Source organism: Lathyrus oleraceus, chromosome 5 (assembly GCF_024323335.1).
Source record: "Lathyrus oleraceus cultivar Zhongwan6 chromosome 5, CAAS_Psat_ZW6_1.0, whole genome shotgun sequence".
In the NCBI taxonomy this organism is placed as follows: Eukaryota; Viridiplantae; Streptophyta; class Magnoliopsida; order Fabales; family Fabaceae; genus Lathyrus; species Lathyrus oleraceus.
In genome coordinates, this window is record NC_066583.1 from 99,255,409 (window position 1) to 99,270,943 (window position 15,535).

The 15,535-nt window shown below is 35.7% G+C and overlaps 1 protein-coding gene across 1 annotated transcript; it reads left to right on the forward strand.

Moving 5' to 3' along the window:
- The first annotated feature begins 13,564 nt into the window (after positions 1-13,564).
- LOC127078984 (uncharacterized) lies at positions 13,565-14,878 on the forward strand. The gene is made up of 3 exons (XM_051019402.1): positions 13,565-14,125; positions 14,246-14,448; positions 14,566-14,878. Exons 1-3 carry the CDS (start codon positions 13,565-13,567, stop codon positions 14,876-14,878), a joined length of 1,077 nt encoding a protein of 358 aa, XP_050875359.1.
- Positions 14,879-15,535: the final 657 nt, after the last annotated feature.

Genomic DNA, 15,535 nt, shown 5'->3' on the forward strand with positions numbered 1-15,535 from the left:
ATCATTGCCTCTTTTTACGGTGCATTGTCACTTTCAATGAGATCTTTTCAGAATATCATCATCACTTTTATTTTCTAGGAGGTCATGGATGTGCACGTCTGGTTTTAACTGCTCCATTCACATTAATGCTTCACTTTGTAACACACGAAGTATCTTCAACATCTCCATGCGGATGCCAAGTGTTCGTTCTTAGGAAAGAAATGAAAAGGATATAAATACCCAGCTTCAGCTTCTTTCTCTTATTCTTTATTTCAACTATTTTCATAACTTTCTTGCGCAGAGATAAAAACCTTACATTTTCTTCAAAAACGCTTCCACTTTCAGCAATGGCATCCACTAAGGCATCATCTTCCAAGATTGACACAGGAAAGAATCCAATGGCCTTCACAATCCCACCAGAGGAGGATGAACAAGGAAGAGATTTCATCCCTGAACCTCCATTGTCAAAAGAAAAGATCTCCAACTGGGCCAAACAGGTACCTATCCTCTTTTCTTTGTCCAACAAACTCATTGCCTTATTGGGGCCCTATCCAACCACCAAGTCACAAGTTGGGAAAGTTAAGAACTTTTTCCCAGGTTTCCCAGTCACCATGCCTTCAGTGTTCGAATAACACATCTTCTATCTGTACTTTATGGACAAACATGCACGTATGTTTCGGCCTGCCCCACCTGCTCCCAATAGGGGATACATTGCATGGCTCGACAAAGTCCAACCCCATAGGAAAAACAATGGTAAGACCTAGTAATTTATGATATGTTCGATATATCTAGAACCGGATCTAGGCATAACCCAACCATGTTATTAGTGTCGATCTTCTTCTGGGAAGGTTCAAACAACACTTTCCAATTTCTTTGTGGCATGATATCGCAAACCTTGTTTGATGTAGCAGCCATCACGGAATTAAACCCTTTAGGTGACACCTTTATTCCAACCTTAGAAACCACTATCAAATTCACCATCAAACAACTCAGTTTCAAAAACTTCATCCTCGACAATCATGACAAAGAAAATGATGAATTCTCCGACCAAGAGCACATACCTTTCTTGACCCTTTGGCTTTCTTATTACGTTTACTGTTCTAGCTCCTTACAAGTGGATAAGAAACTCATACCTTTATCCATTCAACTTTACGAAGTTCGACACATCTCATTAAGCAAACTTCTCTTGGCCAATCTCTACTAATCACATGGCGTAGCTTCCTACAAATTAAAACATCTCCCTAAAACATACAAATCTTACCTAGTTTTCAGGTTGTTTGTGGCTTTTTCAACTTTGCATAAATGCCACATTCGAACCAAAACTCCATATCACTACCTCTCCAGCCTTGATAGCACAAAATGACTACCCCTCAAGAAACTCCCTCACAAAAGATGCTTATGAAATACATCAATCTCTTCCTTGAATCAACCATTTTTACTTCAAAAGTGGCCCCTTTTATGGATCAATATGTGGGTCCGTCTTGGTTCAGGATCAGGTTTCCATAGGTCTCTCCTTCAGCAGTTTCCATGTCAAACTCCACTTGGGCAACCTTTCTCACCCCCACACTCCTATTCACCAGAATCAAAACTGGGACTCTTGGCTACGGTTTCATTGAGCATTGCAGATTATAAAGCTTGCACTGCATTTCCCCGTAACCAATTCCTTGAACTTCCCACTTTCCAATTTCAATAATGATTTTTCATGACCATCGAATACCACAATTGGTGGACACAGTACTTCAATAGACACTTTAGAGAAGACAACTTTCGAAAGAGATTATCCGCTGCCTCCTCTGATGTACCAGAAAATCCAGAACCATAAGGTATATACTTACTATTGTCTTCGAATTATTCATACCTTTCGTTTTCTTATGTTTCGATTACAGGTGAACCTGAAGCACAAACTGACCTTAATGCTGAAGGACCTTCCGACACAGTGTCATACCCTAATTCTTAACCCTAAGATCCCACATACCATTTGCATCCTTGCATACAAACAAGATCACCTCTTGGTGCATGTCCCTCTCATCTTTGGGGTTTTCCTTTTGCAGGGATCATCAAGCACCTCTTTGTTGGTAGTTTACCTTTTGTGTTTATATGTTCATTACTCATCTAACCACTAATCAAAACAACAAAAATATGTTTTGTTTCTTTTGAGTTTATGGTGCAAGGTAAGGCTTCCCATCAAGAACATCAAGCATGTTTCCTTAACTAGGGTTTATTTTGACTCCTCAACAAAGTGTGTTCATCCATTGATTCTCAAGAGGCTGCCTTCCAAGGCATGATCTCCAAGGTTCTCAAGCATCTTGAAATCTCATTTTAATCAAGAGTATTTCAAAGTTTTGTGGCTAACTTCTCAAAGAAAGTCAAAGGTTCATGTGTTTATGCCTTCTTCAATAAGTTACCTCAAGCTTTGAGCAATATAATCAAGGTACATTCAAAGGCACCTTATTTTGAGTTAATATGATCATCCATGTGCCTTTAAATGCAAGAAAAGTCCAAATGCACAAGCTTGTTCCAAGTGGTTTAACCCAAAAGTCAACATTTGAAGTCAAAGTTCAAAGGATCACAAATCCTTCAATTCTCAACATTTTTGAATGCTTGTATTTGCATATGACTCTTACCAATATCATCTACAACTTCTTTTTATGTTACAAGAGCCAATTATGCTTGGAGGATCATCAAATGTTTGGAGACATTATAGGTCATTTGTGGACTTAGTAAAATTTGACATATTTTCAAGTGACTTTTCCTCAAATTTCAAGGTTCACAACCTCTTCAATTTACAACATTTGAGGATGATTATTTTTGCACAATATCATTTGTGATGCCCTCTACAAGTTTTCTTCAAGGACCAAAGTGAAATTATGCTTGGAAGGCCATGGAATTTATTGAGACATTACATGTCATTTTCAGGCATTTGGGACTTAGAATTTTCTAAGTTACATGACCAGTTTTTCGTGCCAACTTCAACATGACATAACTTTGTACTCAATCATCCAAATATAACCTTTATTAGCACATTGTAATATTTGCTATGATGTCAACACATTGCAAAAAGAACGGGATCAAAAATCCTTCTTAGTATGATGCCCTATTAAGTTAAATATGGTGACTTACAACTGAAGAAATCACGATAGTCTGAATTTGAACTTCACTACTTCTTAATTCCAAGTCAAATTAGCATGCGTTTTGGATGTAAACATGTTTAACCAAGTCTCCAGAAGTTAATTGACCCTTGAAACGCATGATTTTGCTGAGTTTTGATGGATTACAAGTCACACTTTTCTCACTTCATGATCAAATTTGTTTTGCACTAATTAAGCTTGATTCCACACGTATTTTGATCCAATCACATTCCCTATTAATAGAGGAAGTTACTGCATTCATTCCCAAGCTTTTAAGAGCCAAGAAATCCCTACTTCAATCTGAAATTTCTCCAGAAAATTCAACTATCGTGTTTCGAATTCCAGCTTGTTTCAATTCAATTTCTTGATTCTGTTAGCATCTTTGGCCTCCTCTGAAGCTTTTGCAACAATTCCCAAGCTCTGAGACCTTTTGAAGTGACCAGACTAGATCGAGCTTCATCAACTTCTGATCAACGTTTGGACAAGGTAGTTCTGAGCACCATTTGATCTGAAACAAGTTACCACAATGTAGTCCTTCACCCTCTGATGCTTTACCCTAACTTATCTGGCGTTGATTGATCATGTTCATAATTTAATTTAATTTTTCCTGGCTTGCTTGCTTCTGAAACTTCTCTGAAATTCCCCATGCTCAATTTAGATAAATGAATTTGGATCGTGAGGTTGAATTTGTGATGAGGAGCCGATCACATTGGTGGTAGTCTCGTGTTCTGAATTTACCAAACAATGTAGCTCTGGTGAGGGGTCATCAGGGAAGATGATTGAAACATCTCAGGTCATCTGAGTTTGGAGACACACTGGACATTTGAAATATTCTGATTGGTCCAATTTGAATTAGATCCCGTGTTTCATTTTTGTTAAATTTCATCATGCGCCTCAGCTTGAGGATTGTTGGATCTGCCACGTCAATTAATAAGGCCAGATCCAACGCTTCGTGTTTTTTTTTCTATTTTTATTTTTAATTGCATTTTCTTTTAAAATTCATAGAAAAATCATTTTACATCCAAAAAATCCCAAAATAATTTTTAAAATTCTCTTTTATTTTTCTTCATCTGATTTTTATTTTTCCATATTTTATTTTATTGATTTTCTATTTTTCTTGAATTTTCTCTTTTCACCTTTGTTTTAATTGGTTTAAAAATACTTTTCTGCATTTTAAAATTATGAAAAAAATATTATATGCTTCTTATTTTATTTCCAACCTTCCATAATTTTCTTGGCCATTTATTTGGTTTTTTGAAGGACTTAATGGATTTTTCACTTTATTTCTATTTCAAAATTCATTTTAAAATTATTTTTGATGCATTTTATTTCATTTTATTGCATTTTATATTTGTTTGACCTTGGTTGACTTCTGTTGGCCTTGGATCATGGTTGTTTTGATTATAGGTCTCATCAAACTCAATGGATCTTGGGTGTTGATGGGGTAAAACCCTAATCCACCAAAATTAATGATTGATTTTGATGATGGCTTGATCAAGCATTTGATCCAATTTGGGTGTGACTTCTCTTGTCCCCTTCTTCTTCATGTCTTTCTTTTCTTCTTGATCAATTGGATGGTTTGGGTCCATCTTGTTCATGATGTGTGGATTGGTGCTTGATGAACTTTCATCATTTCAAATCTACCTCTTAATTGGTCATGAATCATTTAGGGTACTTTAAATTGATGCATAAGTTTGTCCTAGGTACTATGAAGTATGGATTGATGTAATAGACCATTCTCCTAGCATTTGTGCTTGATCCATCCTCTTTTCTTTTTGTGTGACATGGCTATAGGAGAGTGATTTACATATCATGTCTCTAGCATATATTAACTCAAACATATTATTGACCGACCTCAGATAGTTGTGACTTCTACATAAGTCCAGTTATGATTTCTTAACATAGCGCTAAATTTATCCCGAAAGTAAGTCATTTTTATAAGTGAGATTGTAAGTCTCTTACTCCTCATGGTATTGTGTGAAAATGTTGCTTCCTTTTCACTTATGGGAGTTAGTGGCATACTTGTTGATTTTATTTAAGTTCGAGTCATTCTCATAGGTGATGTAAAGGTCCATATTTTCATGCTTGTGGATGAATAGTTGAGTGTTCTCCAAAAAATGACAAATTGCCTTTCCCTTTTTAATTACTAACATTATTTTGTATTAACTTTTACTTTAATGTCATTTATTGTTTGCTCTTTATTCTTTTGTCATTTACTTTATACTTTATTTGTAACATCTCACATCATATTACTTGTACTTGTGTTATTTGTTCTTTGTCCATTTGGACTTTCATTTCCTTGTAAAAAGACATTAATCAAGGAAATACCTAAAAAGGAACCGATCCTCTTGATTCACTGACTTATGGTTACTATCCTTATAATTGTTGTGGAGTTATAGACTTAGGACTAATATCTTGACCCTTGATTTGGGAGTTTGTGACCTGATACTTTTAGATTCATCTGGTACCTTTGACTTTGGACTTCTTTTGAAGACTTGGCTTGATTATCTTGGTTTCATCTGATACATGATTTATTCTTTACTTATTTGGCTTGCTTGAGGCTTAACCCAAATGAGGGAATTCTTTATTGACTTATGTCATAAAGCCTGCTATCTCTTGGTTAGATCTTTCCTCCCTAGATTTTACTTTATGATCTAGGATAGTCTCTTCCTCTCCTCTCCTTTAATTTTCAAAGCCTTCTCTCTTTTCCAAAACCTTATTGTTTTAAAACTTGAACCGCTTTTCTCAATAAAAGCTTGACTTTTGTCAAGTGATTTTTCAAAACCTTTTTCTTAACAAATGCTAATATATCTTAAGCATAATTAGATTAATTTCAAAAGACTTAAAAAATGCATGAACCCATTCAAACTATTTTGTGCCCCTTTGTGCACTTTTTCCTTTAAACTCTTCTCAAAGCTTAGACATGAGTCATTTCCATAGTTGAGATGTAATTATCCATTCCCATAGTGTTGATGATAATTATTTTACATCTAAAAGAGCTCGTGGCATACTTGTTGATCTTTATCCAAGTTGGAGCCCTTCTCTATGGTGATGCAAAGTTCTCATACTTGTGGATGACTAGTTGAGTATTCTCCTTAAAATGACAAAATGCTTTTTCACTAAAAATGAATCAAAATAAACACTTTTGTTTTTTTTACCACGGACTATGAGTTTTTTATCATCCATTGCACTTTGTTGGTACGTAGGCACGAGACTCAGAAAGTCCTGGAAAACAATGGTTTTTAAAGGACTATGAGTAAAAAACATTTATTTTCTCACCACTCTAATCTTTTTCAAACAACACCCTTTTTTAAATCCAAAATGCACATATTTTCAAAGAGGTTCCTATAGAGTACTATAAATGTTTAGGGTGTTAATATCTTCCTTTTGCATAACCAACCCCCGGATCTTTATCTCTTTTTTTATTAGTGTTAAAACTTCTTTGGGTTTTGTTCATACGTTTCCCCCTTTCCTTTGTAAATAATAAAAGGGTGATGGCGACTCTTGCTTTGTGAGTTAAGTTAATCAATAACTTAAACTCAAAAATTTTACCACTTCACACAGGAGAACCAAGAATACATAAGAGCATCAGAAAAAGGTACCTCTTTCTTCTATGACATTTCCTCATTGCTTGAGATAATTCTAACAGTTTTTCTTTCAGATTCGAAAGCGTGAGACTCCCCTGTTACCAAATCCAAGAAAAAAAAGAAGTCTATAACCACTTTGATTCAGGTATATAATTGATTTTGACATTCTTTTATGATCTTTTTAGAAACTATATGTCTCATTTGACTTAACCTTTAGGCTACTCCAAAGCCAACAAAAACTCAGGATGAAAAAGAAAGCTCAGAGGAGACTGGGGAAAATCTTATCTTCTCAAGGACAAGGCCTAAAGCCTCTCCCAGACCAAACATAAACCAGAAAAAGAAAGGAACCCTCAAGAAGTCGAAACTCAAGAAGGATACCATTGCCTCAACTGTCGGTCCCTCCAACAAGAACAAAGAATAAGTAGAGGCAGGAAGAGAAAATGATAAGAAAAAAAAGAATCAATAGAAAGCTCAAGATCTTCCTTCAACCGAAAATCAAAAAACAAACGCGCCTCAAAGAAAATCGGTCGCAAAACCAGACAAAGTTGACTCTCAGGTACTTCTCAATTCACCCCATACTCTGCTTTTTGTACCTTATTTTAGGCTTCGACTCATTATTCTTTCCTCTTTTTTGGGAACAATGGAAATGAACCAGAGTGAGGAAAAAAATCCACCAGGTATCCTTCGTTGAATTCCTTCTAAAACAGTATCTCACATCCATTGGTCGTATTTTCTTGATTCCAACATTTCATTTGTTCATCCAGACAACCAACCCATAAACAAAATACCAAACATTTCTCCAGAAACTGAAGTGGAACAAAACGTCGACCGACTTTCTCCACAATGCAACGACAAATTGGACGACACCATTATATTCGTTTAAGATAACATGGCTTAAAATTCCCCACAATCTGATAGCCCAACAAAAACTAAAGAAGAGAAGGCTATGCCCAACGTCAAAACTTCCCCACTCACAGAAAATGATCAACCTGCCACTAAAGAACCAGAGCAAGCTCAAGTTGACGTCCATGATTCAGTGTCGAACACGTCTTTGAGCCAAGAGGAAATCCTTGCTCCCAAAATAAAAAATCCCATTGAAGCTCTCAAGACACTCCAAAAGCTCTGCAAGCTGTAGACAGGCTCCAGGTCAAGTCACTTTTCTAACGTCTCGTTAGCTGATACTGGAAATGACTCAATCAACTTCTTGATTCAGTAATTGAAAGCCAATATCTTTGAGGTCGACCTTATCAACGCCATCGAAGGATATGCTCGACTAATGGATGATATTCAACACTTGCTGGCTGAACTTAACAAACAACAGATGTCTGATACCTTGGTTTGATATCTCTTTGAATTTGAGGCTTACTTTGATTAAGTATACAAATACATTGATCTCAAATGACCAAATAACTCTTAGCTTCAAAAGGTGAAAGACGCCATGGCAGTGGCTTGGGATGCAAGAAATGCACCTGAACAAGAGGTCAACAAGCTCGAATCAAAACTTAAAGAATACAATGAATAAAAGACCTCACTAGAAAACTAAATTGCATAATGTCGAGCAAATATTCTCGAGCTAAACAAAGAAATTGATAACATGGAAAAAGAGAAAGTTGAGTTAGCCTACAAGAAATCACTCCCCTCCAGAGAGATGATCGGTGAAGAAGCCACTAGAGGCATCGAACATGCTGAAGTCGCTCTTAACTTATGGCTTGAAATTAACTCCCTAGAAGAAATCAATGATCAAATGGTTACCAGAATTGACTTCTCCAAGACTAAACTTGAGGAATTCATATCAAAATTTCCAGTTTAAATCTCAGTGTCATAACCTAATTTTTAATCCTAAGATCCCATATATCATTTGCATCATTGCACACAAATAAGGTCACATCATGGTCTTTCCCGTTTTCCTTCTTTGGTTTTGCTTCTTGTAGGGATCACTAAGCACCTCTTTGCTATTTTTTTTACCTTTGTGTTTACATGATTGATTGCTTATCTAACCACTAATAATAATACCAAAAATATGTATTCTTTCCCTTAACTTTATTTTCAAGGTAGGGCTTTTTAACCAAGGGCATCTCAAAGTTTTGTGGCTTACTTCTCAAAGAAAGTCAAAGGTTCATGTGTTTATTTTCATACCTTCTTCAACAAGAAACTTCAAGCTTTAAGAAATTTAATCAAGAAAAAATCAAGGACACCTTATTTTGAGTTCATATGATCACCCATGTGCTTTGAAATGCAAGAAAAGACCAAGTACGCAAGCTTGTTCCAAGAGGTTTGACCAAAAAGTCAACATTTTGAAATCAAAGTTCCAAGGATCACAACTCCTTCAATTATCAACATTTTTTAATGCTTCTTTTTTCACATGACTCTTATCAACATCCTCTACAATTTCTATTTACATGACAAGAGCCAATTATGCTTAGAGGATCATCAAAAGTTTGGAGACATTATTGGTGATTTATGGACTTAGTGAAATTTGACCTATTTTCAAGTGACTTTTCCCCAACTTTCAAGATTTATAACTTCTTAAATTTTCAACATATGAGTCTGATTCATTTTGAACAATGTCATCTGTGATAACCTCTACAAGTTTGCTTTAAGGACCAAGGTCAGAATATGCTCAGAAGGCCTTGGAATTCGTTGAGACATTACATGCCACTTTCATCCATGAAGCACTCCGAGTCTCCAAAAGTTAATTGACCCTTCAAACGCATCATTTGGCTGAGTTTTGATGAGTTTCCAAGTCACACTTTTCACACACTCAGATCAAATTCATTTTGCATGAATTCTGCATCATTTCACACGTATTTGGATCCAATCACATTCCCTATAAATAGAGGAAGTTATTGCATTCATTTCCAAGCTTTTGAGCGCCAAGAAATCCCTGCTACAACTTGGAATTCTTCCAGAAAATTCAATTATCGTGTTTTGAGTTTCAATTTGTTTTAATCCAATTTCTTGATTCCATTAGCACCTTCAGCATCCGCTGAATCTTTTGCAACAATTCCCAAGCTCTGAGACCTTCTGAAGTGCTCTAATCAGATCGAGCTTCATCAACTTCTGATCACCATCTAGACAAGGTAGTTATGAGCATCATTTAAACTCAAACAAGTTATTACAATGTAGTCCTTCACTCTCTGATGTTTTCACCTAACTTAGCGGTGTTGATTGATCGTGTTCATCATTTAATTTTATATTTCGTGGCTTGCTTGTTTCTAAAACTTCTCTAAAATTCCCTTTGCTCAATTCACATAAATGAATTTGGAGCATAAGGTTGAATTCGGGATGAGAAGAGGATCACAATGGTGGTGGTCTCGTGTCTTGAATTTACCAAATGATGAAACTCCGATGAGAGCTCACCGAAGAAGACGACCAGAACTTTCTCAGGTTGTCTGAGTTTGATCATACACGTTGGCAGAATGAAATGTTTTGATTAGTTGGATTTAAACTGGATCTTGTGTTTGCCTTGCAGTGCGTTCCATCGTGTTCTCTAATATTTGGAGTGTTGGGTCTGCCACGTCAATTAATGAGGCGTGATCCAATGCTTCGTATTTTTTCTGATTTTAATTATTTTACTTTTATTATTTTAAATTTCTTTTTTGTTTAAAAATTCATAGTAATTCCATTTTTTATCCAAAAAAATCCCAAAATAATTTCTAAAATTCTCTTTTATTCTTCTTCACCTGATTTTTATTTTTCCATTTTTATTTCACTGATTTTCTATTTTCTCCTTTGTTTTAATTGGTTTAAAAATATTTTTCTATATTTTAAAATTCTGAAAAAATTATTATATACTTCTTATTTTATTTCCAACCTTCCATAATTTTCTTGGCCATTTATTTGATGTTTTGAAAGACTTTATGGATTTTCCATTTTATTTCTATTTTAAATTTCATTTAAAAATACCTTTGATGCATTTTTATTTAATTTAATTGCATTTTATTTTGGGTGGCTATTGTGAACTTCTATTGGCCTTGGATCATGAGGGTTTGGACTTTAAGTCTCATCAAACTCAATGGATCTTGGGTGTTGATGGGGTGAAAACCCTAATCCACCAAAATGGATGATTGATTTTGATGATGACTTGATCAAACTTTTGGTCAAATTTGGGTGTGACTTCTCTTGTGTCTCTCTTCTTCATCTCCTTCTTTTCCCTTTGATCAATTGGATGGCTAGTGCCCATCTTGTTCATGATGTATGGATTGGTACTTGATGAACTTTCATTATTTCAAATTGACCTCCTAATTGATCATGGATCATTTAGGGTACTTTGGATTGATGCATAAGTTCATCCTAGGTATCATGAAGTATGGATTGAAAAGTAATGGACCATCCTCTTAGCCTTTGTGCTTAATCATCCCCTTTCTTTTCTTTTTTGTGTGGCATGTCTTTAGGAGAATGATTTACATATCATCTCTCTAGCGTGTTTTAACACAAATATTATTATTGACCGGCCTCAGATAGTTGTGACTTCTATATAAGTCCAATTATGATTTCTTAACATAGCGCTAAATTTGTCCCAAAGAAAACAAATGCGGTTTTATAAGTGAGATTGTAAGTCTCCTATTCCTCATGGTATTGTGTGAAAATGTTGCTCCTTTTTCATTTTTGAGAGTTGGTGGCATGCTTGTTAATGTTATCCAAGTTGGAGCCCTTCTCATGAATGGTGTATAGGTTCATATTTTCATGCTTGTGAGTGGATAGTTAAGTGTTCTCCAAAAAGTGACCAAAACATATTTTCATCTTTTACTAACACTTTACTTGCATTAACCTTTTACTTCAAAGTCATTTACTTTATGCTCTTTTATTTTATGCCATTTACTTTATACTTTATGTTTAACATTTCATATCATATTGTTTGTGATTATGTCATTTGTTCTTTGGATTTTACTTTCATATCTTTGTAAAGAAAACATTAATGAAGAAAAACCTAAAAAAACTTGGTTATCCTGATTAATGGACTTGTGGTTACTATCCTTGGCATCATTGTGAAGTTATGGACTTTGAATTAGGATCTTGACCTTTACTTTGGACTTGTGATTTGACACCTTGGGATTCATCTGATACCTTTGACTTTGGACTTCCTCTGGTGACTTGGTTGAGTTAATTTGGTTTCATCTGATGCATGGATTATTATTTGCTTATTCTGGCTTACTTGAGGCTTAATCCAAAGGAGGGAATTCTTGCTTGACTTATATCATAAAGCTTGATATTTCTTGGTTATATCTTTCCTCCCTAGCTTTTACTTTATTCTTTAGGATAGTCTCTTCTTCTCCTCCCCCCTTCTTTAATTTTAAAAATCTTCTCTCTTTTTAAAAACTTCTTATTTTTTTAACTTGAACTACTTTCTCAATAAACCTTGACTTTTGTCAAGAGATTTTCAAAACCTTTTTCTTAATAAATGCTAATCCATCTTAAGCATATACAAATCAATTTTAAGAGACTAAAAAATGCATAACTCATCCAAATCATTTTGGGCCCTTGTGCACTTTTCATTTTAGAAACTTTTCTCAAGGTATTAGACATGAGTCATTTCCATAGTTGAGATATAATTCTTCTATCCCCATAGTATTGATGACAATTATTTTCCATCTGTGAGAGCTATTGGTATACTTGTAGATCCTTATCCAAGTTGGAGTCCTTCTCATGATGATGCAAAGTACTCATACTTGTGGAGTGACTAGTTGAGCATTCTCCTTAAAATGACAAAATATATTTTCCCCTAAAATGAATCAAAACAAAATCCTTTTGTTATTTTTACCACGAACTATGAGGTTTTGATCCTCCATTGCACTTTGTTGGCACGTAGGCATGAGACTTCAAAAGTCTTGGCAAACAAAAAAATCATAAAAGATATTTCCTTTCCCATCTCTCCAATCTTTTTACAAACAACACCCTTTCTTTCAAACTGAAAGGAACATTTTCAAAGAGGTTCCCATGGAGTACCGTGGATGTTTAAGGTGCTAATACCTTCCCTTGGCATAACTAACCCCCAGATCCTTGTTCTCACTTTATTAGTTTGTTTTAAAACTTCTTCGGGTTTTGTTCGTACTTTTTCAATTTTCCTTTGGAAACAATAAAAGCACGGTGGCAACTCTTGCTTTATGAGTTAAGTTAATCAATAGCTTAATTTCAAAAAATTTACCACTACAAAAAAGTGGCGACTTTGCCGGGGAGTAGTCCCTAGTGGGTTAAGCCTATCTTTGTTTTTGTGCATATATTATGTTTGTTCTTGTTTGTTATTATTTGTTCTATCTGGTGCTTGGTGATCTCTGTGTGGTAAGATAAGTCTTATGATAGGAGGGTGGTATAGTCATGTTTGGCTTACGTGGAGTTAATCCTTAATAAGTTGACTTGAGATCCCTCATTCAGTGGAGGCCACTTTGGAATTACTGATGTCACACAAATAGTCGTAGTTGGCATTACTTTTTCCGACCTGGGAGCCCGAGAAGCTGAGGACCTTAGAACCCTTAAGCCATCTTGGCCTTTTAGGATGTAGTGCAGTGGCTATTCAGGTGTAGACTTGAATTAGTTATTACGTGATACTACACTCGGACGAGTTTCTCTTGAGAATATTATTGGTTCACGAGTAGTCGTATAAACCGATAATATCCAAAAGATGGAATTATGACTCTGGGAAGTTGTTAGAACCTTGTTCTACAGGTGATTATATCCTTAGTACACATATTATGGGTTGGTTCTTACCCTTGGCTCCATGCTCGTGACTCCGAACCTTTGGACCATGTTTGTGTGCTTTGTGTGATCTTGTTTGTGGTTGTTGCATCATGCACTCATGGCATTCATAAGAATTTTTCTTAGTTTTCAAGGAACTTAGAGACTCTTTTTGTAAACATCGTAGATATTTTGATCATGGATATTGGAAGAAGGAATACTCGGAAATACAATTTTAGATGTCCTGATCTTATGGAACTAAGGAAGCTAACATCTTATATGGATGATCCTAAGAGTTTCAGAGACCGTTATGGAAGACTTCTATCTATTGTATCTATTGATGTTGAGGATGACCTTCTTTGTACTTTGGTTCAATTCTATGATCCTGTTTACCAGTGCTTCACTTTCCCTGATTATCAGTTGTTGCCTACCATGGAGGAGTATACTGATCTTTTGGGTGTGCTAGTTTGTGATAGAGTTCCTTATAGTGGAGTGGAAGGAATCATGGAATCCCAAGTTATTGTTGAAGCCATTCACCTTAGGAAGTCTAACGTAGATGCCAATCTCACTGTCAAAGGAGGTATCAGAAGGTTGACTTTAATTTTTTTGATTGAGAAAGCCTTTTCTTTTGCTAACGCTGGTAGCATGATGACATTTGAGACTATTCTCGCCTTACTCATCTATGGTTTGGTCTTGTTTCCCAAAATTGATAACTTTGTTGATGTTAATGCTATGAGGATCTTCTTGATTAAGAATCTGGTTCCAACTTTTCTCGGTGACACTTATTTCTCCATTCATCATAGGAATTATAAAGGAGGTGGAACTATTGTCTGTTATACGCATTTACTGTACAGGTGGTTTATTTCACACTTGCCACAGTCTCATATCTTCATAGAAAACAAGAATTGCTTAAGATGGTCCCAAAGACTTATGTCTCTCACTAATGATAACATAACTTGGTATTCTTCTGTTTATGATAATGTTGAGATTATTGATAGTAGTGGGGAGTTATCTAATGTGCCTCTTCTTGGTACACAAGGAGGAATCAACTACAATATGGCTTTGGCGAGACGTCAACTTGGGTTCTCTATGAAGGACAAACCTCATAACACTTTGTTAGAAGGTTTATTTTTCCAAGAAGGGAAAGACACTCAAGGGTTGAAAGTTAGGATGGTTCGTGTTTGACACAATGTTCATAGGAAAGGAAAAGGTGAGCTTGGATGGAATAGTTGTAAAACTTTGGATCCTTACACTAGTTGGGTGAAGAAGAGAGAAAAGGAATTCAAGATGCCATACGCTTATGAAAGAGCTATGTCCCTAGTAATGGTTAAACCGCCCACTATTAAAGGCATAGAGGAGTTGCACGAGGATTTGGATAGGATGAAGCAAGAGAGGGATGATTGGGAAGACAAATTTCATACCTCACACCTTGAGAAAGTAGAATTGCATAAGAAACTAAAAGAGAAGGATGACTTGATAGAATTGCTTGAGAAACATGTTGTGAAGAGATGAAGGGACCAAGAGGATTTATTTTCCTCTAATAGCTCATCATCTACTCATCTTCCTACTTTTGGAGTTTGGAAAGGCATTGTAGACCAGCTCGGGATAGAGAAGGATGATTTGAAAAGAAACTACGAAAGCGAGATCAAAAGGCTTCGCAAGAAGTATCAACTTGGAGTTGGGTCGACATCAGATATGATTCCATAGATCTAGGTTATTTCCGTTTATGATCATTGAAATTGTATTTCTGATTGTAATTCTTTACGCTATTAATAAAATGAGATTTTTAGCACATCAAAATGTGTTATTCTTATTATGATGTTTGCAATTTATGTCTTAAAGTTCCTTGGGAAATAATAATACATTCGTGTTTGCATATCATGCATCATGTTGCATCTTGGTCTTACTTTGAGCAAGTTTGCCAGGGGTCTTATTTCTTTCTTGGTCTTCATCCAGACAAGTTGTCTCACTGGTACAATACTCGAGCTAATCAGTTGAAGAAGGTGGACCCCCTAGAGCAAGATAATCGTAAACTCCATGAAGGGGTGACAACTTTGAGGGACAACTGTAAGACCCCAATTTTGACCCTAAGATCCCTCATGTCATCTCATCATATGCATTAGCATTGGGATCATACCTTACCCTTTTTCCATTGGGTTTGTTTTGGGA